This window comes from Crocodylus siamensis, chromosome 2 (assembly GCF_052110815.1).
Source record: "Crocodylus siamensis isolate JL-2025a chromosome 2, ASM5211081v1, whole genome shotgun sequence".
Classification (NCBI taxonomy): domain Eukaryota; kingdom Metazoa; phylum Chordata; order Crocodylia; family Crocodylidae; genus Crocodylus; species Crocodylus siamensis.
In genome coordinates this window covers 19,309,766-19,336,260 of record NC_143396.1, presented here as the reverse complement: position 1 = coordinate 19,336,260, position 26,495 = coordinate 19,309,766, and the positions used below count along the sequence as shown (strand labels likewise).

The following is a 26,495-nucleotide window of genomic DNA, read 5'->3' as shown; positions in this document are numbered from 1 at the left end:
ACCCCTGCATCTAATAATTTGGTGATCTGGTTGTAGAAGGCCACCAGGTTGGTTTTACAGGACCTGCCACTAATGAACCCATGTTGGTTGCCCCTAAGCATGACCTCCCTTCCTGGCCCCTCGTGGATATGTGCCAGAATAAATTTTCTCAAAAACCTTGCCCAGGATCAAGGTAAGACTAACCAGCCTATAGTTTCCCAGGTCCTCCTCCTTCCCCTTTTTGAAGATGGGAACCATGTTGGCCCTCTTCCAGTCCTCTGGCACCACACCAGAGCACCATGAGTGCTCGTAAAGCCGTGCCAGGGGTCCTGCAATGACCTCAGCCAATTCCTTTAGTACTCTAGGGTGGAGATAGTCTGGATCAGCTGACTTGAATACATTCAGTCCCGTCAGGTCAGAATAATTGGGTATTCTTGTCCGATTGAATGCACACCAACAATCTATCAAAGTTAAGAATACCCAATTACCTGTGGGAGCACATTTCTCACAAGAAAACCACTGCCTCTCCAGTCTCTCAGTTCTAATCCTCAAAGGGAATTTATAAAACACCTTTCACAGATGAGCCTAGAAACTTCACTTCATCAACCTACTGGATACAAAAAATCATGGACTAATACAGACGTTGGATTTATGATGCATTATAACTCGCCTAACCTGTAACTCCCCAGTTAACCTCTCTACTATTTACCAGCTATATTTACTCTCCCCTACCCCCCCACCCCTTACCCACTGACTACCTCAATCTACACTGTCACCAAGTGGCTCGTCCCCATGCATACTGGCTTCTGGTTCTACTGTTTCATTGATGAATGTGATGAAGCTGTACAGGAGGATTATTCAGTTTTTGCATTCTGTTGTTGATGTATCCTGTGACACCAACCTTGCATCCTGTCATGTTCTGCATGTCATTCATTAAGCTTTTCAGTTTCTCCCACCTCAGCAGATGCATGTTATTTTGCATACCATGAGAAATAAGTCTTCTCCTCTGGTTGTACCCTTCAAAAACCCTGAAGTGCACCAAGCTCCACAAACAGTGAGTCTATTCCTCACACAAATATGAGCAGTTGAGCTGTATCTGACATCTTTATTCTCATCAAGTGCTAATGACAAGTACTGGAACATTTTGGCTTTTTCTTTCAGTGTGCAAAGCAAATCCATCCCAATCTCTTCAACTCGTCTGCTCATAGTATAAGCACAAAAGCTCATCTCATGTTTGAAGTTCTTTTTTCTTTTTTTCTCAGGACCTAACTCCTCAAATCATTTTCATTACACACTCCTTTGTGAATTCACCATCTGTAAAAAGTCTCCCACGATCAGCAAACAACATAGCCATACAATAACTTGAGCAACTGCTAAATTTTGTTCAATGTGTCTTCGAAAAATATTCTGCTGACTACACAAACTGTTTCTCCGACCTTCTAGTTTGTAACTCTTAAGTTGCCCCACCAAGCAGTCATACCTTGTCTTTATGATGTGTATCAAAGTGGTGCCTAATACTGTATTCCTTAAACCTTGAAACAGGGTCTTGACAAACAGAGCATACTGTTTTGTCGTTGCTCTCCACAAAAATGTAATTAAGTCCAATGCTCATTGAACACATTCACCATCAGATTCATCTTTTCTTCAACAACATGGCAGTTGGTGGCTCCTTCAGGAGAGCATGTATACGAAGATTACTGGACTGCCTGGCTGACATGGCTGTTGAATTAATCAGTGGCACTCCTTTGAGTAAATTTCAGGAACTCACCACAGCTCTTTGCAATTTCTTTGTTGTGGGAAAGACACAGGGGCTAAGTACAGACCATCAAAAAAAGCTTGAGGCTGAATTGATTAAGTCTTTGAAGGTCTGCAGGGGAGGTGCAAAGCATCCTGGGACGTTGGGGGCTGCAAGTTAACTTGAATCTGGGAGGGATCTAAGACAGAAGTTCAATGCACCCATTTAACCTAAATCAGTTAAGTCTGCTAATTACATCCAACCTGGTTCATCTTAGATCAGTTTCAGCCATTTTGAAAGCTGTTTATGTATACTGAACTTCTGTTGTGTTACAGATTTGAACAAGTTTCTGATCATTTATACCGGATTGCATGTAATTTCTGTCCCTAGCCATTGGGTTGCAAGCAAGCCCCTGCCAGTCTGCAGCATGCATCAGAGCAGAAGGTTCCTACCCACAAAGCACACCCATCCACTACAACTGAGCAAGTGCAGCACCAAGCAGCTCATTACCTGGCTGCTTGGGGAGCCTGTGTCTGGTAGGTGATATGCTGGAACCCCTGTCACAATCCCTGCTGCAGCTGCTCACAAGCATGTGGTACACCAAGTTCCAGGACTGGCAGACTGCAAGAAGCATCCCAAAGTACAACTGCTGCAGCAACAGCCAGGGCTGTAGCCATGGCCATGTGGTCTGTGCCAAGCTACTCATGGACACGTTGGTATCTATCCCTACTGCCGCTGCCCAGTGCAGTGTGCTTTGGGACATGTGGAGGAGCCGTAACTGCTGCCACAGCTGCAGCCATGTGGTCTCTTCTGCACCACGTACTAGGCTGATCAGAGACACGTTGGTGCCTCTGTTCTCGTCCCAAATGCTGTAGCTACTTCCCAGCACACCGTGCAGAATGGACTGCCCAGCTCCATCACATATCCCAAAGTGCACTCTGCTGGTTACCTGCTGTAGCAGCAAGGAATGGGACAGGGCCACCAACATGTCACTGATCAGCTTGGTGCAAAGTACAGAACAGACCATGGGGGCCGAGACACAGCCACAGTGTGCATCCTTAAGCCATTCTGCACCATTCACTGGGCTTGTCAGGGATCTGCTAGCACTTCTGTCCCGGGCCCTGCTGCTACTGCCATTGCAGCTCTTCACACGTTCTGAAGCCCCTTGTGCTGAGCAGCAGCCAGGACTGAGATAGAGGCACCAGCATGGCCCTGCCTAGCTCAGCACAGACTGCATTGCTATGGCTGTAGCTCCTCCAAGCATCCTGAAGCACTCCTTGTAGTTTATTTTGTCCTGGAGCTTGGCAAGCTCAGTAAAAAAAAAAATCTTCGTGGGCTGGATCTGGCCTGTGCGCCATAGTTGCTAACCCTTGGGTTAGAGTCATACACCCTCCTGCCAACAGTCCATCCTGTTTCCATGAATCTCACATTCTTGCTGCAAAAGGGCACAGCTCCTACAAAAGATGTAAAGAAGTCCCCTCCCCACCTGGGGATAAAATTAGACTGCGTATGATTAATGTACAGATTATTGTTTCACTGCCAAGTGCTTGTGTCACAACATACTAGAAATATTCAAGTTACTTAGTATAAAATTAAAAGTTAAAAACCAGAATCTTACCTGCTCCTCAATAAAACGCCTCTGTTTAAAAAACTCCCAGTCTTCTTTTAACATGCGCTGTTTTGTTTTCATTGCCATCTAGAACAGGATTTCAAGACAGCCTGTTAGTCTAAACATGGTACTACTACACTGTAGTAAGTTACCACCAAGTTTTATTGCATCTATTACACCTACACTTATTTCAGAATATTTACAAGTACCTTATCCAATGAAAGAGAGAGTCAAGTAGGTTATTCAATATTAGAGATGAAGTTTATTTTCCAAGTGCTCTTGTTACCTCCTTAAGAACTGGCTAACTAACAAATAAACACAAACACATTGAAAAATTCAGCTGTCACAGACCCACCTGCCCACCCACACACCATTTTACAATTCTGGTTTGTTTGTTTTTTAATGTCTTCATATTGGCTTTCTGCTCTATTTCATAGTTCACAAAACACTTTGACAACAAGCAAAATGTCTGACATCTAATATCCGATAACATTTTATTTACTGATTCACATATTAAGAGAAGATTACATGCGATTTTGAAGTTGGGATTTCTTGAATTCATCACCTGCAGTTAATGATCTAGATCACCAGCATTTAAGGTTCACTATCTTTCTCAAATGTATTCTTTATCTACAGTTTATCCAGTTCTCAAAAATGGCTCCTATTAAATTATACCACGCCTTGAGGCAACATTGCTGGAAAAATTACCATTATGGGCAAGTTGCATTTGTCCAAAAGCAGCACGCTTCAGATTTATCACATACCCTCACTTTGAGAGAATGCAAAGATGTCAGTTGATTTTAACACAGCGAAGTCCCAGAATTATTTTTTTTCCTATTAGTCTTCCAATTTGGAAGAACTGGCTCACTGAAAAGGGAGAACACATATTCCAGGTTTCCCTTGACATATTCTGTCATTTGTTATTACATTAAGTAGCAGAAATTCAAAAGCACTCATAATATAATTGTTTCACAAAGATGTGTTCCCTAAGACTCACTGGGTTACACTAGTTAAAACTTAATTTTTAAGATCACTTGCAAAAAAACTAAAACTTTCATAGGATTTTAAAATGTTACCACTTACAGTAAAATATAGTGTTAACCAATTTAAGAAATACCAATTCAAACTGGGGATGACAGAGTCCAATGGTCACAAACTCCTGCAGGACCATTTTAGGATGGACATAAGGAAAAACTTCTTTACTGTCTGAGCCCCTGAGGCCTGAACAGACTCCCCCCAAGAAACATTTGGACGTTTATCTTGCTGGTATCCTTTGAACCTAGCTGACTTCCTGTCCCTTGGCCAAGGGGTTGGACCCAATGATCTTACAAGGTCCCTTCCAGCCCTAACGTTTACGAAATCTATGAACTCTTCTCCTCTACATGTGAGCACTTTAGCACCTGAGCACTGAGCACCTGAGTAAATTACCATAATTTACTCAAATCCAAGATCAGCCACCCCCAATCAACATGACCTAGGACAGGTGGTGGCTCAGTTCTAGCTTGGACCCAGGCCACAGGCTAAAGCCAAAGCTGAGTTGCCACCTGCCCTAGGCTGGAACAGCTTTGTTTGAGGTTGGGGAGGACAAAGGAAGGGGCACAACTAATAGGAGCATGGTAGAGAACAAGGGAAACCTGAAGCCTGCCACCCCCACCCCACTCCCATGCCTGTGCCTGCCTTCCCCAACCCCTGCTCCACCATGCAACCTCTCCCTCCTCTCCCACCTTCCCCACCTACATTCTGCTCCAGCTCCAGCCCTGAGACTGCCTGCAGGATCTACTATTGCTGCACCCTTGCCAGGCTAGAAGCATGCTGCTGCTGAGCGCTCCAAAGAAGCAGAGCTGCAGCAGAAGGTAAAAGGGTGGGGGAAGGCAGAGTGCAAGGGTAGAGAGTGAGACAAGGGCCAAGGATCCAGCCCTTCACCCCCCACCATAGCAGTGGGGTGGGGATGAATTTAGGACAATGCCCCCAATAATTAGAATTTAGGACTTTTCCAGGTAGAGAATCCAATTCGGGGCGGGGGGTCAGTCATCTTAAATTCAGAGTCATCTTAGATGCGAGTAAATGTGCTAGAACTTCAAGTCAGCACATATATTTATCATCTGATACCAAATCAGATATAAAATCGAATGGGAGTTGAATTTCTGCTATTTGATGATGATTTTCTCTGATTTTTTTTTGTTTATTTTTGCTCTAATGGATTTGCGTGTCCTCTATGCAAAAAGCAATTGTTTGTCAAGTAATAATTTTAAAACAGTGGGCATGAAATGCTGATGAACCATGGCTTATTGGTACCACTTCCAAGGGCCGCTCGTCACATGCAGGTAAAAGGCATGATGGGCTCTAATGCACAATCTACATCATCATGCCTCTCGCCGTATCACATGTGCATGGCAGGACACATGATTACAGAATCATAAATCAGATCATATCACACTTTATTGCTCCTCCTGCACCAGCAGGAAGCAAACTCTTACAACTGGAATTTCCCTTCAGCTGCTGCGATCTTCTAGCTGCACTGGGCCCCACACAACCCCTTAGCAGGGAGACAGTAGTCACTGTTATCCCCCAACCATGGGGGCACCCCATGTATCTCCACGGCTGGGAGACTGCAGCAACTGCAGTCTCCCAGCTGCAGGGCTGTGTGGGGCTATGCCCAGCTTGGAGATCACAGCAGATGCAAGCTCCCAACTGTGGGGGTGCACATGGGCCTCCAGAGCTGGGAGCTCCAATGAGTTGGCCACATGTTCTATTAATGGTAAATTAGGGAGCAGCTACAAAGGTGTTGCACGTACTTTGTGGAATAACTTTGTAGCCTGTTCCTCTTTTTATTGTGCCATTAACTGATTCAATGTGTGGCTGGGTGATCACATAAGGCACAACTAACTTTAAATGACACCTTAAAAATGCAACATGCAGATGGAACCCAAAATGCATTGAAATATATTGCCCTGGGCAGAAGTCAAGAAACTCCAAGAACAATCCTTGTCTCTACCACTCACTGCTGTGTGTCCCTGGTCTGTTAACCTAAGAGCAGATTATAGTACCAGAAAGCTCAGTGTTTTAGGAACCCTGCTACCTACGGGAACTCACAACATACAAATTAGACTTGGGAGGTCTACTGCTTGCTCAGAGCCTGGATCCAAGATGTCACGGATGGACTACTGAGGCTTATCCAGCCCTCTGACTACTACCCCATGCCGCTCATGCATGTGGGCACTAATGATACTGCCAGAGGAGACCCTGAGCATATTAAGAGAGTGACAACAGGGATCTGGGCTCAAATTGTGTATTCATCCATCCTTCCAGTTAAGGGAAAGGACCCAGGCAGGTGTACCCTGCAAATCAACACCTGGCTGCACAGGTGATGTCACCAGCAGGGATTTGGCTTCTTCAACCATGGGATATTCTTCCAAGAAGGATTGCTGGGAAGAGATGGGACCCACCTGATGAAGAGAGGGAAGAGCATCTTCGCAGACAGGCTCGATAACCTAGTAAGGAGGGCTTTCAACTAGATTCAGTGGGGGATGGAGCCCTGAGGTAAGTGGGGAAGAGGGACACCTGGAGGAAAAGCAACAGGGGAGGTTCCTGAAAAAGATCAGGGAAAAATCGACTAGTTACCTCAGGTATCTGAACATAAATGCACAGAGCCTGGGAAACAAGCAGGAAGAACTGGAATTCCTCGCACAGTCACGGAGCTGTGACATGATTGAAATAGAGATGTGGTAGGAGCTCGCAGGACTGGAGCATGGTCATAGATGGGTACAAACTGTGTGGGATGGACAGGCAGGGGAGAAGGAGGGATTGCACTTTATGTAAAAGAACTGCATGATTGCTCAGAGCTCCAGTATGAAGCTGGAGATTGACCCTAACCCAGAGACACTCTTAACAGGCCTGAGGGGAAAGCAACAATGGTGATGTGATGTTGTGGTGGGGGTCTGCTATAGACCACCAGACCAGGAGGAAGTGATGACTGAGGCTTTCTTCAAACAGTTAGCAGATGTTTTCTGATCACAGGCCCTCGTTCTCATAGGGGACTTCAAATCACCCAGACATCTGCTGGGAGGACAATACAGCAGTGCACAGGTGATCCAGGAAGTTCTTGTAGAGTACTGGGGACAATTTCCTGGTGCTGGAGCAGCCAACTAGAGGCCGTGCTAGTCTCGATGTGCTGCTCATAATCAGGGAAGAATTGGTGTGGAATGTAGTAGTGGATGGCAACTGGGGCAGCAGTGACCACGAGATGACAGAGTTCAAGATCCTGAGGAAAGGAAGGATGGAGAACAGCACAGTACCCTGGACTTCAGAAAAGCAGATTTAGACTCACTCAGGGAAATTCATGGGCAGGATCCCCTGGGAAGCCAGACAGAGGGAGAGGAGTCCAGGAGAGCTGGCTGTACTTCAAAGAAGCCTTATTGAGAGTGCAGGAACAAACCATCCCGATGCGCAGGAAGACTAGCAAGCATGGCAGAAGACCAGCTTGGCTTAGCAGGGAACTCTTCAGTAAACTAACTCACAGAACAGAAGCTTATAAGAAGTCCAAACTTGAAGAAATAACTAGGGAAGAATATAAAAGCATCGCTCAGACCTGCACAGATGAAGTCAGGAAGGCCAAAGCGCAACTGGAAGTGCAGCTAGCAAGGGATGTGAAGGGGAACAAGAAGGGTTTCTACAAATATGTCGGTTGCAAGAGGAGGATCAGGGAAAGTGTTGGGTCTCTTACTGAATGGGGTAGGCAACCTCATGACAGAGGATGCAGAAAGGCTCAAGTGCTCAATGCCTTTTTTGCCTGTCTTGACAGGCAAGGTCAGCTTCCAGAATAATACACTGAGCAGCAGTTTGGGGAGGAGGTGAGCAGCCCTCAGTGCTGAAAGAACAGGTTAGGAACTATTTAGAAAAGCTGGGTGTGTACAAGTCAATGTGGCCAGATGGGATGCACCTGAGGGTGCTGAAAGAGTTGGCTGATGCAACTGCAGAGTCATTTGCCATCATCTTTGAACACTCATGGCAATCAGGAGAGATTCCAGATGATTGAAAAAGGGCAAACAGTGCCCGTATTTCAGAAAGGGAAGAAAAAGGATCCATGGAACTACAGAGCAGTCAGCCTCACCTCAGTCCCGGGACAAATCACGGCACAGATCCTTAAGGAATCCATTTCTAAGCACTTGGAGGAGAAAAAGGTGATTAGAAACAATCAGTATGGATTCACTAGGGGCAAGTCAGGCCTGACCACCCATTTGCCTTCTATGATGAGGTGACTGGCTCTGTGGATGTTTGGAGACCAGTGGTTGTGGTGTACCTTGATATTAGCAAAGCTTTTGATATGGTCTCCCATGGTAGTCTCATAGGCAAGCTAATGTATACTGAGTAGATGAATAGACTGTATGGTGGATAGAAAACTGGCTGCAGCATCAAAGTGGAGTGCCCCAGGGGTCAGTCCTGGGGCTGATTTTGTTCAATGTCAGAAAGGTTCAACAACAACCTGGAAGATGGCATAGCGTGCACCCCAGCAGGTTTGCAGATGACACCACGATGGGGGCGGGGAGTAGCCCTACTGTCCAGTGCATCTAAGATTCAGAGTGATGTGGACCAATTGGAGGATTGGATCAAAAGGAATTGCATGAGGTTCAGCAAGGACAAATGCAAAAAAGTCCTGCACATAGGACAGAAAAATCTCATGCACCAGTACAGGCTGGAGGCTGACTGGCTGGCCAGCAGCTCTGCAGAAAAGGACCTGCAGATTACAGTGGAAAATAAGCTGAATATGAGCCAGCAGTGTGCCCTTGTTGCGAAGAAGCCCAGTGGCATATTGGGCTGCATTGGTAGCAGAATGTTGCCAGTAGGTTAAAGGAAGTGATTCTTCCCCTCTATTCAGCACTGGTGAGGACACATCTGCAGTATTATGTTCAGTTTTGGGCCCTCCACTACAGAAAGGATGTGCACAAACTGAAGAGGGTCCAATGCAGGGCAATAAAAATGGTGAGGGGGCTGGGGAACATGACTTATGTGGAAAGACTGAGGAAACTGGGCTTATTTAGTCTGGAGAAGAGATGACTGAGGGGGGATTTAAGAGCTACCTGAAGTGGGGTTCAAAAAAGGATGGAGCTGCACTATTTTCTGTGGTGGCAGATGACAAAACACAGAGCAATGGTCTCAAGTTGCCACAGACAAAGTTTAGGTTAGATATTAGGAAGAATTTTCCTCACTAGAAATGTAATAAAGCACTGGAACAGGTCACCCAGAGAGGTTGTAGAGTCTCCATCCTTGGAGGTTTTCAAGACCTGGCTAGACAAAGCTTCGGCTGGGATGATCTAGTTGTGGCTGCTCCTGCTTTGCGCAGGGGGTTGGACTAGATGGCCTCCTGAGGTCCCTTCCAACCTTTTCTATGGTTCTATGATTCTAGCCCACCTATGTTTAGGGGCCTACTCATTTTTTGCTAATTTCAGGCATTGCCCATGAAATCCACAAAAAAAACCTCACTAAAAATAAAAAAAAACTCTCCTAGTAGGAGACAGCAGTCCTCATAGCTGCTGTGTCCCAGCCTCACACAGACCTGGCAAGTAAAATAGGCAGGTAAACACATTATTTTATGCATCTTGACAGGGCTCAGGCACTAATCAGGCACCATTAAGACTTAAGTACCAGAAAATAAATGCATCTATGACTTGACTAGTACAAGCTTAGGAGTCCAAAAGGTTAGGCAGGATTCTTCTGACTGACATTAGGTGCCTTGGTTAAACATCTAAGCACCAAAAGGGACATCTGTGTTAGGTCTCCCATATGAATTCAGCATTTATTCTTTGTCATTTTCTCTGCCAAACATTCACATAGTTCCTATTGCCATGAAATGTAAGCACCTAAAAAATAGTGAAAAAATATGCCTCTACCTTATGTGGCTGTGTTACAACCAATTGGTCAAGTTTGTACTACAACACAATGGTTAATGCATGTGGTAGCTTGAGATTATCTAACATGTTTGGTGTTTGAGCAGGATTATCAGATGTCTTTGTTCAGAAACACAGGAGAGTAGGGACAAGCAAAAAGCTTCTCTTCCAACCCTGTACAGGAGGACAAAAGCATTTCATGTAAGTATTAGTTCTAATTTTTCTCCCTGGTGGGAGCAAGCAATGTGAAGAGAGGTTGGATCTTGCACTTTAAGCCATTAGAAACAAAGGATAACCCCTGAAAGATGGTGCCTGAGGAAGGTGCAACTTCTCTTCAGTGATTTCCTAGGCTGTGACTTTGAAGTCAAAAGTGTAAAGAATTTTTTACATGGAAACACAATACTCCAAAACAGAAAAGAATAAAACCAAAAAAAGCTTTAAGTGTACCACTGTGACAGGTTTGGTGCACACACCTTCATCTTCAAGTTACTGAAGCAACAGCATAAAGAGCTACTCCAGTCTCATTACCTTTTAAATAGTTAGGTAGCCTCATTATGCAAATTATTTGTACCATAATGACTAAGTTGTTTTTAGCGCTTCTGTGGGAATTCAATACTTTAAAAAGCAGCCAAGCTTCCAAAATAATCCATCTTAAAGAAATAAATGAGGCTCACAAGCAATAATTCCTTTTGAAAACATTTAATATTCTTTATGCTGGCTGCTGATAATGAAACAGACTGAATTTTAAGATGGCCCTACCGACCCCTGAAGTCTTTTAAGAGTGAGGTGGGTGCTGGTTATGCGAGACCTGCAGTATTAGCCTTTCCCTGATGAACATTTGCATTCTGGTAACTCACCTTTTCAGGCTTGCACAAAATAGGAAGTATTTATCCTTCTGATGGTGCCAGGAACTTGTTCTCTTGTAAGAAGCTGGATAAGCAGTTTTTAAAGTGTGTGTTTTCTTTGTGTTTTTTTTTAATAATCATTGTCTGTCCTTAAAATTTCACTTAAAGCAGATGCGATTAACTACTTTGAATTTATCTACCACATAAAGCTGACTCCTCAAATGAAAAAGTCATGAAAACCACCTTGCATTTACCATGAGGTAAGAACATACATATAGGCAGTTACTGTGGATTATCTGGCATGCTATAAATTCACATGTTAACTTAGAGTAACTTGTTTGCTCAGGTCATACACAATAGGTAATATCTGTCGCTTTCTTTTGGGTTTAAAAATATAGTGTTCTGTTTAATTCCTGAACAATAAGATAATTTTGTTCCAATGTTTTTCTGATGGTATGATCTATTTTATAGGTACTTCAGTAAAAAAGCTAGGTATTAGCAAATGTCCCTTTGAACTTCTATCCATTCTCTCAAAAGTCTCCAAGATATTTAGGGTTCAAGGTACCAGAGACATTAACATTTGCTTGTAGACGGTTCTTTTGCCTCCAAATTCTTCAGGTGATTTTTTCCCCGAACGCAACTCTCCCTTATTAGCTAAATTTCTTCTACCTTGTCTCATAGAAGAATCCTGGAAGCCAAATGAGTAATCCAAACTTTGCTCAGTTATTCCTTGCATACAGGTTCACAACTGCCTCCATGTCTAGATTCTATAAAGATGGTACAATTTTTCCCTAGCCTCAGCTGTCTTGCATAGCTTATTCCCCATCAACAGAAAGTTTTCATTGGTACAAGAGTCCTCTTTCAATTCTGACTGAATGCACAAGTATGCAACTCACAGAAACTGACCATGCTTTCATAGGCCATGTACAGGTGTAACATATCTGTCACTCTCCTGGTAGAAGCTACATGTACCCACTCATTCTCTCTCATGGTAAACATGCCCCCTCCAGAATAAAATCTTCCCTGTGTCAACCTGAAAGGCTTCCTTTGTGAGAGAAACTCTTGCAAGAATGAATGCTTGGACACTCCTCATCCAGGAAGGGAACAGCTTATTTCAGAAGCTCAGGGAAGCTTTCCCCCCCGAACAGTTCCCAGCCCTTCCAGCTTTCAACTGCATCCCTGCCAACCAGCTAGGAGGTGGGGGCAGTAATTTAAAAGCCTGTGGAGGGCAGAAAGCAGGCTCAGAGAGGCTTTCCCTATCACTAGTTCCTGGCCCTGCTGACTTTAAAATGGGAGTTGGAACAATGACTCTAGTCCTGAGAAGAGACTGGAGCAACAGGGAGACCCCTGCCAGCTCCCTAGGCCAGGGGCTGCAGTGTGTGGAGTGGGCAGGGTGCTGCCCTGCTGCTCCTTTGTTCTGCTCTCTTTCTTTGGAGGCTTACCTATTGCAGGTCCTCTACCACACCAAGTAGTCACAAGGTTCATCTGATTCACATTTCTCATTACACAAGCTATGAGACAGATCCTTCACCCTGCTTCCCAGTCCCTACAAAATCTCCACCAGAAGAAACAAACATCATTCGAGGCTACAGTTAAACTTCTTGTGCTACTGAAACCTATTTTCCCCTATCTCTACCCCAGGGACTTGCTCCCTTTCCTCATTCCCCATCTCTAATGGGCAGGGAGTCTAGCTCAGCTCTTCATTTTTCACTCATGTCCTCAAGATCAGGACCTCTGGAAGCATGTAGCATCCTGCTTTCACAATTACTATTGTAAAAAGAAAAATCTTTCTTCTGAGGCTCATCTATTGCAAGAGGTGGTATGGTAGAGGTGTCCTCCACCACACTAAAAATCACAAGGTTCAGCTGAACCTTGTATCTCATTACACAAGTTATCAGACACCTCTCAAAACCATACCGCATTTTTGTAGCATTTTCTCATACATATAACAATTTGAGAGTTTGGTCAAAGCCTGCACTCAGACACTGGGTAAATAGTTTACAGAGGATACCCACTTTTTTCCTCCTACTTACAAAAGAAGTCTGCAAAGGCTTACAGTTTTTCTGAGACTCAGAGGTCCAAGTAAAGGAAACACTACTATTTACATATGTAAAAATAGTTCCCACTTCAACAGTTTGTGTGATGCCTGCAATTTTACTCTAAAAAGCAAAGATGCAAGTCAGACTGTCAGCATTTTTATTCAATTGTTAATACATGAATATTGTAGTCAAATCAAGGATGCAAATTAAAATAAGCTGACTATTGTGAAGTAAACTCATTTTAGTGCGATTTTTTGTATTCATTATGTTGTACTCTCTAGGCCCCCAGCATTTTATACTTATTGTGCAGTTAATTAGTTAATTGCACAATAAATTCAGACACGCTGCATGTACAAAGTAATTTTAAACTGTATTAAAATGTTAAAAAGTATGGTTATTTATATGGCTTTGCAGAGGTGCAAGACAACATAGGATCCTGCTCATGGAAGCTCCATGGGAACATGGTTGGTATACAGTTACAATCTAAAACATGCAGCTAGTCATGGAGCCTATATTAGTCGCATAAAAATGGCAAACCAGCCACAAAAAGGTGGCCACCAAAAAAATTAGAACTTTTTTTGCTGGTTTCCATCAAGCTTTAAATCTGCGGGTCTTGCATGTCACATACTAGGTAATAGGTCTTTGCTGGATCATCTGGCATCACAAGATGCACTGCTTCCCCTGCCGCCCCCCAACAACCACCTATCTGCTGATGTTGATAAATCATCTGGCTGTTAGCACTAGCATGGGGCTGAAGGCAGGATCAGGACTGGGACAGTCCTGGTCTGGGTGCCAAAATGGGCTGCAGTGGGAGCAGGTTGCAAAGGTTCTCCAGCAGAGGGAGCCAAAGGGCTCCCCCTAATGGGAACCAGGCAACCCAAAAGCTCAGCAGCCTTTCATAGAATCATACAGAGATAAAGTTAGGGTTGGAAGGGACCTCGGGAGGTTATCTAGTCCAACCCCCTGCTCAAAGTAGGACCATCTCCAACTAGATCATCCCAGCCAAAGCTTTGTGTAGCTGGGTCTTTAAAGCCTCCAAGGATGGAGACTCCACCACCTCTCTCGGTAACCTGTTCCAGTGTTTAACTACCCTCCTAGTGAGAAAGTTTTCCCTAATACCTAACCTAAACTTCCCTTAATATAACTTGAGACCACTGCTTCTTGTTCCGTCATCTGTCACCACCAAGGACAGTCTACCTCCATCCTTTTTTGAAACCCCCTTCAAGTAGTTGAATGCTGCTATTAAAACCTCCTCAGTCTTCTTTTCTCCCAGTTAAATAAACCCAGTTCCCTCAGCCTCTCCTCATAAGTCATGTCCCCTAGCCCCCCTCACCATTTTGTTGCCTTCTGCTGGACCAGTTTGTCCACACCCTTTCTGTAGTGAGGGGCCCAAAGCTAAACACAGTACTGCAGATGCAGCCTCACCAGTGCTAAATTGAAGGGAATAATTACCTCCCTTGATCTGCTGGCAACACACCTACCAATGCAGTTCAGTATGCCATTAGCCTTCTTCGCAACAAGGACACACTGCTGGCTCACATTTAGCCTCTTGTCCACTGTAACCCCCAGGTCTTTTTCTGCAGAGTTTCTGCCCAGCCAGTCAGTCCCCAGATTGTACTGGTGCATGGGATTGTTCCAGCCTAAGTGCAGGCCTTTGAATTTGTCCTTATCGAGCCTGGTAAGATTTTTTGGTCCAATCCTTTGATCTGTCTAGGTTTCTCTGAATCCTAAACCTATCCAGCCTCCATTGCATCTACTACTACCCCCAGCTTGGTGTCATCTGCAAACATGCTGAGGCTGCACTCTATGCCATCTTTTAGGTTGTTGAAGAAGATACTGAACAAAACCAGCCCCAGGACCAACCCTTGGGGCACTCCACTTGATACTGGCTGCCAACTAGACATCAAGCTATTGACTACTACCTTCTGAGCCCAATGATCCAGCCAGTTTTCTATCTATTTCACAGTTAATTCATCAAACCCATACTTCCTTAGCTTGCCTGTGTGAATTTTGTGGGAGACCATATCAAAAGCCTTGCTCAAGTCAAGGTACACCATGTCCACTGGTCTCCCCGCATTCCTGCCTTACTCTTCAACCTCCATGGGGGTTTCAGGCGAGGGCACATTAAAATGCCAGGTTGCAGGAAGCCAGACCTAATATGCAGTTTTTAGACCCTGGGATGGGAGAAGAGAGACTCATGTAACCTGAGGTCTCAGGAATTTTTAAAGACCCTGAATGCAGCTGGGCTGTCCCAGGGCCATGGAGGGGCCAGGTCAACTGACTGTTGGCCCTGGCTCCCAACAGCTTAGGGTGTTGACTGAATGCAGGACTGTTGGGGGGCAGATTAATCCATCAGACCTAGCCCCAAGTAGCCTGGGCTCTCAAACCCAAACTGGGACTATAGGGGCCAATCTCACTCCAGACATCTCCAGGTCTGCAACCTGCTAGGGACAACCTTGGGTCCAGGAAAGAGTCACTCCCTACCCAAATCTGCAAGATCAGGCCAGTTCTGTAGCAGCACAATTAGGATTGGAGGAATTTTAAGCCCTATCCCCTGAATGTCTGGCATGGTAGAAGACACAATGTTTGGGATGCAGCACAAAATTCCTATGAACTCAATTTTGCCATTGCTTTAACATCTGTCAGGGGCCCTACTTTCTTATAAAAAAGGATAATATATCACATAATAAATCTAGGATTTCTTATATTATACTACTATGTAGACTACTACAAAAATCTGATAGCAAAAATTCTTTTCAACTTCGAGGCTATCTTTCAAATTGTGTACCAGCCATGAATACACATATTCAATATAATTTCTTGTAATGTGCTGCACAGGATTACATTACTTGTTATCGAAGCACTTACTGGGAATATTCATAGCTCACAGCATACAAGAAATGCGTTGATTAAATTTTTAATAAATGTCTGGTAAAAACAAAACCCCTGTCTTATATAAAAATCATTACTACAACACACTTATCTTGAGTAAGTTTTAGTGAAATTCAGATTAAATAAGTTTCACTGGATCCCTCAATTTTACATTCCCTGAATAACAGTTAGGATTTCTAGACTACATAGATGAGAAAGTATATGCAACATGCACCTTTTATGTTTTACCTTTACTACAATGTCAAGTAATTAGTTACATAGTCCTTACCTGTTCATCTACATAATCATCTATTCTTTTCTGGCATTCAAGCCATGCTTCAGCAACTTGACCCATCTCCTGTTCCAACTGATGATACCTTTGTAGCAAGGTACTATACATATCTTCACTACAGGAATCACGTGTTGTTCCAAGCCTAAAAATTATAGTTAGAATATTAAATAGAGGTATTCGCCTAAAAAAAGGTCAAAATAATTTAATTCTATACTAATTGAACATAACACTATTTAAAAATAGTATTTAAGTTTTAAGTATAAACATAACTAGTTTATGACACAGAAGCCAACTAGCACCTGACAACTGAGTTTCCTCTACTTTAAACAAAAATATCTAATGACTACTTGCTAAATGTCTGGAAACCAAGAGTACCAAGTATATAAATATTTCCACCGGAAATTGGGGTAAACACAGTCAATTCATTCACAAAGTTTTACAGCTTGATATACTTATCTCTCAGAACTATATACACCTTAGATTGAGATGACTAAAAATAACTGACTAGCCCATACAGAACCACATCTAGTTAAGCATTAAATCAGCACACTAGTGATTAAAGATAGCATGGAAAGTGTCAAGGAACCAGGCCGCTACATACAGTAACTTGGTTGCTCTAAGCAACTAAAAACTTTATTGACGGGGCAATAATTACTCTGATTTCGTTCATATAGTGCCATCTCTCCCTTGGAGAGGAAATTACAGGAATCAATCACAGGCCTTTCTTTCCCCTTGCTATGGAATGAGAAGTTGAATTCTAATAAATTTCACTTAAGCCTGACAGATCTTAGCACCCTCAGTCTACCAAGTGAACATGATAAACCTTGACTTTATAAGACAGCCTAAAAAGGTGATACAATACATCTCTGAAAGACACTTTATTGTAAATACTTTTCATTTCATCCAAACATTAACCAAACCTCACTGCAACCATGCCACTCAGTTCAGTATTAGCTTTCTTTTACCAATGACTTAACTCTCAGACAAAGGCTAAAAAGAGACCTATCCAAAGCTTCAAAGATGTTACTATTAGCATCAAAATTCAATCTTTGACTCCTTGGGTAAAGTACAGGCCCCAAAGAAATCCAGTGGCAGCTTTACCATCAACTTTCATAGGACTGGAATTGTACTAATGTTCCAACACCTATGTAACTATGCTTGCCATTTGGCAACAGCAGTAAGTCAATCCTCAGCTGTCACGGCAAAAGAAAAAGCACCAAATCAGAGAAATCATAAATCCTAGAGCAGTGGGGCTGGAAGGGACCTCCAGAGATCATTTAGTTCAATCTTCTGCTTGAGACAGGATCATCCCTATCCTAGCTTAAGTGAATAGCAAACCGATATTGCTAAGCATTAAATCAAAAGGCCACCAAGAGGGTCACCAATTATCCAATTTTTTTTTTTTTAATAGAAATCTTAGCTGCAACCTTTCTAATGAGGTCATTTCTACCTGCCAAAAAACACACAAATACATCAGGCAACATGCAAAACATGTAAAGAAGAGACCAACTCCATGTATAATTTTAAGAAAGGATTTCCCATAATTTCAAGCATTGCCACTCCTTGCGATTTTTATTTTGAGACCTACAGTATATACTGTTTTATTTATTTATTTTAACAAATCTGGTCCCAAGAACCTCATTTTTCATATACAAAAGTATAGCAAGGTCAGAACCCCCATGACAGAGGAGAGGGGAAAAAACCCACCACGAAAAAGTGGCCCTAGCATACTCAAAAAGGCTCAGTGGGTGTAGGACATGAAGGGCTAAAAAGCAGAAAGCAAGAAATCTTACTGTTAGAAAAAAGTAATTCTTTTGAAGCTTGAGTTTGAAATTTTAGAAGGTTTTGGATTAGCAATATTGCAGCATTTGTGTCTTACCCTGTACCAAATGGGAAATATGGTAATCAGCAGCCATGGGGCTCTTTAGCCTGGAAAAGCAGGCTCAGGGGTGATCTGATGGCCACCTATAAAAGTTTAATCGGGGTGATCACCAGTACCTGGGGGAACGTTTGTTCACCAGAGTGCCCCAAGGGATGACCAAGTTGAACTGTCAAAAACTACTGCGAGACCGATTCAGGCTGGACATGAGGAAGAATTTCTTTGCTGTCCGAGTCCCCAAGGTCTGGAACAGTCTGCCAGTGGAGGTGGTTCAAGCACCTACACTGAACACCTTCAACAGCAAATTGGATGCTTATCTTGCTGGGATCCTATGACCCCAGCTGACCTCCTGCCCTTCAGGTGGGGGGCTGGACTCGATCTTCCAAGGTCCCTTCCACCTTAATGTCTATGAAATCTAAATACCTAAGCATATTTAAACCAAATATTTTTGCTCTAATGCATACATGCAGCAAGCTACTACAAAACATTTTCATCTTACTACCTGTCCTGCATACCTGACAATACTCCTCATATATTTTGGTTACAATGCATCCTCTGTGTTGTCAAATATCTAAACAGAATTGACTTACCTTACAGTAACTGGAGTTCTCTGAGATACCTTTGCCCACATGGATCCTACTGTTGGTTTTTGCACCTCATGCATAAGGCCAGGAATCTTTTAGCAAGAAATCTCCACTGGGGCTGCGCACACAACCTGAACACTGCTGTACCTTGCACAGCGAAGTCCCAAATCCCACTCATTTCCTTCACTAAAAGAAATCCAGGGAAGGACTCCATCACCTTGGAAGGAAGGCTGGTCATGGGATCTGTGTGGACAAAGGCATCTTGTAGAACCCTCAGTCACTGTAAGCTACTGCAACCAGTAGTTGCCATTTAAGGACGTGGGCAATTAGATTTCCTAATCATATGATGACTGTAGAACAGCCCTGCCAAACTGGGCATCTGATCTAGAAGTTGTTAAAAATCAAATAGTGCTTTCTAAATGTACAGAATAAATTCAAAGCTGCTCTACTGACCATGCAAATATCAACCTTTCTTAAACAGCCACAGGTGTTGACCAGGTCCTCCTGGAAAGAGCTCTAACTCAAAGGGATTTTAGTTTATTCAGAAAGTTCTCTAAAAAGAGGAAGTCTTTGAGAGGAGATAACCTGGCCCTTAATCTTACTGCCAAAATGCCATGAGTCTAGATGATTTAATGCATTTCATTTTGAAAAGAAAAAAAGGAAAAGCCATAAGAAAGTCTAACATGGAATTTCATCTTTACAAGAAAAACAGGAGGTAGGCATATTAACTGGTGCTTATGAAAATTAATTTTCTGTAACGATTCTGCCCAAAGATTGAGTATTACTGCCTTCATGGAGTTTTACTTAACTGTAAGGTGACCTAGTCACCCTAACCTGAATTTCTCACACCCTACAGATTGAGGTGTTAGCTAGTACAAATTCTCTTAACAAAAAGAGAAAGAATGAACATGATACCACTTAGGTGAAATGGAAGGGCCTTCAAAGATAGAGAGTACTACACTGAAATCTCAATTAGGAAATGGTTTCTAAAAATAGTGGATATGCATCCACCAGGTTCTGTATAAGATATAGAAGCTGCATGGGAAGGGGAATTAAAATGAGAAAAAAAAATAAAAATCAGACGACCACCCAAAGATACCTGATATGGAACAGACAAATAGGACTTTTCTATAGGTTACTTAATGTCTAGTGTATTTGAAAAAATAACTAATTCAAGATTAGTTAGGAGTCCAGAAGTTGAATACGATTCTGTATACATCAAGAGAGACATTTTTACTTTGGCTTGACATACCCTTCCGATTCCTTTCCAATTAAAAAGGAAACAGATTATAGTCCTCAAAAGGCAACTCTTCAATACTGGTGTGAACTTATTTTTGAATTTGTGATGATTGTGACCAAGTCATTCGCTCAGCAGTACTCAGGCCTTTGCCATCACTCGCTTTCTAAAAGTCACTGCTCTTAGTCTCTGGTCTCTCAAGAATGTTTCTCAATAGCAAAGGAACTTTATTCCATTGCCCAGGATTGTAATCAGACAATAAAGCCAGGCTACATTAATTCACAAACTAGCATTAGAATAAGAAAAATCTCCTGAGGAAATGTATATTTGGGGCTCCTTACCTAGGCTGTGGATCTAGAAATTATTTACCAAATATCTAGATACCAGGTATGTAAAGAGGAGTTCTCAAACTCCTTAGAAGGAATTCAGCAACTGCAGTATGTCTGAGATAGGCAAGGATCTGTTACACCCATTCCAGTTGATTTATTATGAATATATGGCATGTTTAAAGGCCTCTTTTGCTCAGCTTCTAGGGTGATTTAAGGCATCCACCATTCTTCAAGAACATCCTGAGATCAAGCACAGAAGATACACCACTGGCAGCTGACAGGACTAACGACATGGCTGGAGGACCACACTGGTCGTCCCCTCTATTAAAGGTATTCCTGTTCTTCATACTATAGTAGTTCCCAAGGAAAATACTGAGATTGCTTAGTAAAATGCATAAAATAAGGTAACCTTATTCTATTACTTTGAGATGTAGAACAAAGAAGAGTTGGGAAAGGCATGGGATTCCATGGAGATGAATGCGGCCAAGTCCACATCCCTTAAGTGAAGGTCATCTAGTTCTACTGAAGTGGGATCCAGTGACCAATACCTGGGCTGAATTTAATTCATTTCACAGATACTCCTTTGAAAATCACCCTGCCTGAGAACAGAAACATGCTAAGAGAAAGTCTCCTAAGATCACACACAGAAAAGGATGCAAATGAGTATGGCAACCATTAGATCTCACTGGATTTAACCTAGTAGGGCATACAGGCAACACAATAATTTTGAGGATGGCTTGTTAAAGGTTAATCTTGCTAATACTTCTTCTCTAGAATATACTGGCTAGGGACAGAAGTTACATACAAACCAGTTTAAGTGATTGGAAACTGGTTTACACCTGTAACAGAACAGACATTCAGTGCACATAAACCAGTCTCAAAATGGCTGAAACTGGTTTATGATAAACCTGGTTGAACGCGGTATCAGATGTAGTAACTGATTTGGGTCAAACCAGTTCATGAGACTTCTGTCCCAGGCCCCTTCCTGGTTCAAGGTAAAATCAGAGTCCTGCAGCATCCCAGCATGCTTTCCAGCCCTGGGCTGGACTGTGCACCAGCAAAAAAGAGTTGTGGGGGAGAAGCAGAGACAGCCCCCTCCCCACTAGGCAAACCCTGGCTGGGTTCTGGGGCCAGGGAGGGGGGTTAAAACCCCTTTCCCCAAGTACAGAGCTGCCCTGCTCTGTTAAAAACTTACTGAAAAGTTACTGCTACAAGTCCCAGAAGCACCTGGAAGCAGGAAAAGGAAGTGATGAACAACCCTACAGAATCCTGTTGTGATTGTGGACTGCACATCCCAGAGACCTCAGGAGCAGCAGGAAGAGGAAGCAAACACACAGCCCATGCTGCCTACATGCCAGAAAGCTGTGCTCTGGCACCCCCCACCCCCGCTTCTGGTTGGAGCCACTGCAGGCATGTGGCTGCATTTCCTGAACGAAAACTGTGCGTCCAGTTATTTCTCAGTTTAATCTGTGCAGTTTAGACCAACCTGCAAGGACTGAATTGATTCAGCCTCAGGCTTTTCGACTGTCTGTACTTAGCCACTGTGAAGCTATGGATCCATACTTCATGGCAAATACTAGCCTCCTGAGGCACCTTTTCCAGGGTTGGGCTTCGATTTTTAAAAATTGTGTTTTTCAGCAAACCTACAGCAGTAGCAGCCATGGCCATATATTATAAGAGAAAATTAAAGTTTATTTACAAGTTAGTGCAATATTTTCACCATACCTCATCTTAAATCATTTTGCAAGGAATGAGAAATATTTCAGTGATTATTTGCTTGGATTAAAGGTGAGAAGATGGGGCAAAATCTAATCCTCCAAAAAGTCTCCACTTAGTTGCAAACACAGGTTTTATTGGGGGGGGGGGGGTTGCCCTCAATTTAAAGGACTAGTGGAAAGTGTGAATGAAAATGAAAAAGTATAGGAAAAATTAGTTTCTGATCTTTCAAAGAATATCAAATATCATTTATACCATTCATCTTTATGTACGTACAGACACACACACACACACACACACTTTAAAATGACTTTTTACCTTAGCTGTGACACCAGTGTTGGCAAGCTGTTCTGCAGAAGTGGCTCAGAAAATACCAGATTTTCAAACAGATGTTTATTGTGCAATTCCCACGTCACCTGAAATTTCTTCAAATGTTCATTTTCCTAAAGAAAAAAAAATATTCAAAGTAAACTAGACTTAAAGAACATATAAAAGAACTGTTGCAAAGCTAGAACAGAACTTAGCTAGTTCCCGTTAAACTCTCTAACCTACATGATGGATTATCCAGCTCATTTCAACCAGTCTAAAACTACCCATCATAAAAAAAATCCACTAAACTGTGAATCCAAAGTTTTAAAAGAACTGAAGCTTTAACACCTACGGATGGAGTATTCAGAAAGTCTTTCCAAGTTTACAGTTCAGCTTCTCTCCCAGCAGATACGCATTTTATTGTTACAACCAGCCTGTTCCAGGATTTTCAGACAGAGCAACTGCTCTGTATCTCCTGCCCAACATTAAGCTCTACTTTAACTTGTCTAGCAGTTAACATATTCCTTAGAATAAGCCCTGCTCTTACCCAAATTCTGATGTAAAAATCACTGTAGAGTTATCTTCTGCAAGTATGGTTGGTTCAAAAAAGAATTTCCAAGCAGTCAAGAATCAATTTACCCCTCATCTCTAGAACAAGTGCTCTACCTCTACCTGCAGGCCAGGTCTGGCCCACACAGCCACGTTATCCAGCCCATAGGCCTCCCCATGGGTCTGAAAATTTGGAGGCAGAGGAGCAATGGCAGCAACTGCCACTTACCTGCTGCCAAATTTCTGGACCCATGGGGAGCCCCAGGGACTAGATAACATGGCCCTGTGCACTACATCAGACACAGATAGCATACAGCCCAATCCCAGTATACTGGCCAGAGACAGCGCATGACCCTATCTGGCTTGCAGACTATCCCCTTGGCATTCATCCGGCCAGTGGGACCAAAAGGTAGAGCACCACTGCTGTAGAAAACTGAATGTGCATTTTAGTGTCTGCTTTTGAGAGTCTACTACACACCTATCTCTTGCTCCAATAACATCTACGGTTATGGTAGTGACGTTTTATGATTAGGTAGCTAACCAGAGTGAGCAGGACATCATGATCCTCAAGTCAGAACATTCGTCACACAGAAAATACTTATGGCCATCTTCTGTCTGATTCTACACTCTGTAAAACTGAAGTAAGTTAACCATATAACATGACAGTTCTGACTGGCTATTTTTCTTTTTTTAAAAAGGGTATATACTTATAGATTTTATAAAAAAATAAAATTATACTGCAATTTGCTGGTTTTACAATCAAAGCCACTTTTAAAATACCAAACCACCCCGTTTCCAAGTGCAAAGCACTAAGGTAGGGGTCCAGTCCTCCCATGGCAGTTTCCAGTGCCCTGCTATCATTCTTTATTAAACTACTACATTAAACAAAAAAGGATATGAAAAGCAAAACTGAGTCCTGTGCTCTTGCTGCACAGCATTTAACCTGCAAATGTGCTTGCAAATACAGTTTAGCTCCCTGCTTGCAAACTTACTGAGGGCTAACACTTAGAGTGGAGCCCACCAGTGGCAGCCTCCATCAGAAAGTACAGCTTGCAAGGGGCCTTGTCACAAATCCATTTCCCAGGGACTCCTAGGCTACAGACAGAAGTTACACAAACTGGTTTAAATGATCAGAAACTGATTCAAACTTGCAACAGAACAGAAGTTCAATGCATATAAACCGCTACCAAAATGGCCAGAACTGGTTTAAGATGGTACATTCAATCAGCTTTATCATACTCAACTGATTTAGGTCAAACTGGTTTATGGAACTTCTGTCCCAGACCCTTTCCTGGTTCAAGTTGTATCAGTCTTCAAGCATCCTGGCATGCTTTCCAGCCCTGCGCTGGGCTAAGTTGGGCTGGGCTGTCTGCTCCAGCACAAGTGTTGGCCCTGCCCCTCTGCTCCCCAGCCAGATCACTACTGCTGCTCAGGCTGGTTGAGAAGGGGGTGGAAGTGGGAAACCCGGTCCCAGACCACAGATGGGTCTGCTTGGCAGAAACAGAGCAGCCCCTCACAGGTTCCCCCCCCGCCCCCGACTCACTGCTGGAGCAGGGGGGTGGCCAGACCCCTGGCCAAACCAGCAGAATAAGGCAGGGGGGCTTTAAGTTCCCTCCTTCACCTGCACAGGACCCCCACTGGGGTCTGCCTGACAGGAGAGGAGCAACACCTCCCTGGCTTCCCCTCCACTGCCACTTGAGAGCTGGGAGCAGGATCGTGGCCAAACTCCGGCCAGGGCAGGCTGAGACAAAGGGAGGACCCCAGCTGTGGTTTACTTGGGAGTAAGGGCCTGCCCCTGCCAGTCTTTTATGCCCCCCCCACTTCCATCCTGTGCTCCACTTGAGCCCCCTGAGCAGACTGAGGGAAGGAGCCAGTCTTCAACACCCCCCACCTGGCAGCACAGGAACCCAGACTCTGTGGGGGGAGGGGAGGCAGGGCAGCCCTTGCCAGTCCCCTAAACCCTCAGGCTGTACTAACAGACAGAGGGGGTATGGCCATGCCTGATGCCCTGGGCAGGGCAGGACCATGGCCCACACTCTCCACTCAAGCCAGGGAAGAGACAGAGGCCTGGCAGGGGCTCTCCCACTCAGACCCAGACCAGGGTTGTGTGTGTGGGTGGCTGTGGGGGTGGGGGTGGGTGTGGGGGGGGGGGGGAGGGGAGGAGGAGGAGGAAATAAATCCTTCCCTGCCAGTCTGTGATGAGATGTGGCCACAGACCCTGCTCAGAAAACACTGGAACCAAAATCATGGTGGGAGCTGCACCCCCCCCACCAGGTGGGGAGTGGGGGCAGAAGCTTGACAGGGGCTGTCCCCACCTAGGCAGACCTAGGCTGGGGTCCTGCATGGCCATGGGGGGTTAAACCCCCATCCTTCCCATCAGTCCCTGGCCTGGGCTGTGGCCATGCCCCCCACTCACCACTGGAGGAGGGGGAAGCCTGGCAGGGACTGCTTCCCCAGCAGGTAGTAGGTAGGCTAAAGCCTGGAAGGGGCTGCCCCCCCACCAAATTATTGGAAGACCCCATCTGAGGTCCCCTGTGGGCAAGGGATGCAGTATAAATCCCCTCCTCCCCCTCAGCATGGCAGCCCAGGCCAGGAGCAGGGGATGGAGGTGGGGGTAAGTAAGTGTGGCAGGGGCACACCACCCCCCAACCAGAGCCAGCCTCCGGCTGGGATCCCACGTGAGAGGAAGGCTTAGGGCCCCCCTCCCCCTGGCCTCAGCTGGTGGTTCTACTCTGGGGCCTGGCTATGCTCCCTTCACTGGAGCAAGGGGAAGGGAAAAGCCTTGGAGCTTCCTCCCTTCTGTTTGGCAGTGGTTGGCAGGCGGGCTCCAACACCCCCCAGCTTCTCGCCTGATCCACTGCAGGCATGTGGCTGCGTTTCCTGAATTGAAAGTGAATTCTGTTCACTTGCTTCTCAATTCAAGCTATCCCATTTAGACTAACCTGCAAAGACCAAATCGATTCAGCCTCTGACTTTTTGAATGTCTGCACTTGGCCCTAGAGGTCTGAGCTTCTCCCTGTGCTGCCAGGGCAGGCCGCTCTCACAAACTCATCTTCTGGAAGCCCCCAGGGCCCCTTGTTTCTACCCCCACACTACCACTTGCCTCAAGGAACAGACTGAGGTTTCCTCAAGACAGCTCTCTCTTGGCAACTCCATTCCTCCACCCTTACACCAGACCTTGTGGCTGCAGTGAGGGATCTCTGTTGGATCCAAAAAAACACCACTTCAGGGCTATGGAAAAAAAATGATAGACGCCCACCCTCCATGGAAGAAGTCAGCCTGGAATATCACTCATGCAGAAACCACTAGCTTCCGCTAGCCATGAGTAAGACAAACTTCAAAAGGATTTATTGTATAGCATGGAAGATTGATACAAACAAAGCAGACTACAGGTTTGGAGCCAGAAACTAAAACAAGTACAGATTCTCACCCTATCACCTGGTTATCCCAGGCCACCCATGGAAGTCCTTGCCAGTTGTAGAGACTGGCCTTCCTGACAACTCTATTAGTCCTGGTGAACTGGGGTCAGTGAACCCCTAACCCGAAGTTCAAAGATGAATATACTAGTGTGAATAGACTTTACAAAGCCTCCAAGGCCAGCCCCTTCGTTAACCATATTCTAATGCCCACAAGTCAGG

General features: G+C 44.2%; 1 protein-coding gene across 3 annotated transcripts in view; it reads right to left on the bottom strand.

Moving 5' to 3' along the window:
• The window catches only part of FAM193A (family with sequence similarity 193 member A), a 162,013-nt gene that overhangs the window by 56,065 nt on the left and 79,453 nt on the right, over nucleotides 1–26,495 (bottom strand). For all 3 annotated transcript variants that reach the window (XM_090035439.1, XM_090035440.1, XM_090035438.1), the window contains exons 7-9: nucleotides 22,318–22,442; nucleotides 16,252–16,396; nucleotides 3,333–3,410 (exon numbers count right to left, since the gene is read on the bottom strand). In XM_090035439.1, the coding sequence (XP_089891565.1) occupies nucleotides 3,333–3,410; nucleotides 16,252–16,396; nucleotides 22,318–22,442 (348 nt within the window). The remainder of the gene's footprint in view (nucleotides 1–3,332; nucleotides 3,411–16,251; nucleotides 16,397–22,317; nucleotides 22,443–26,495) is intronic.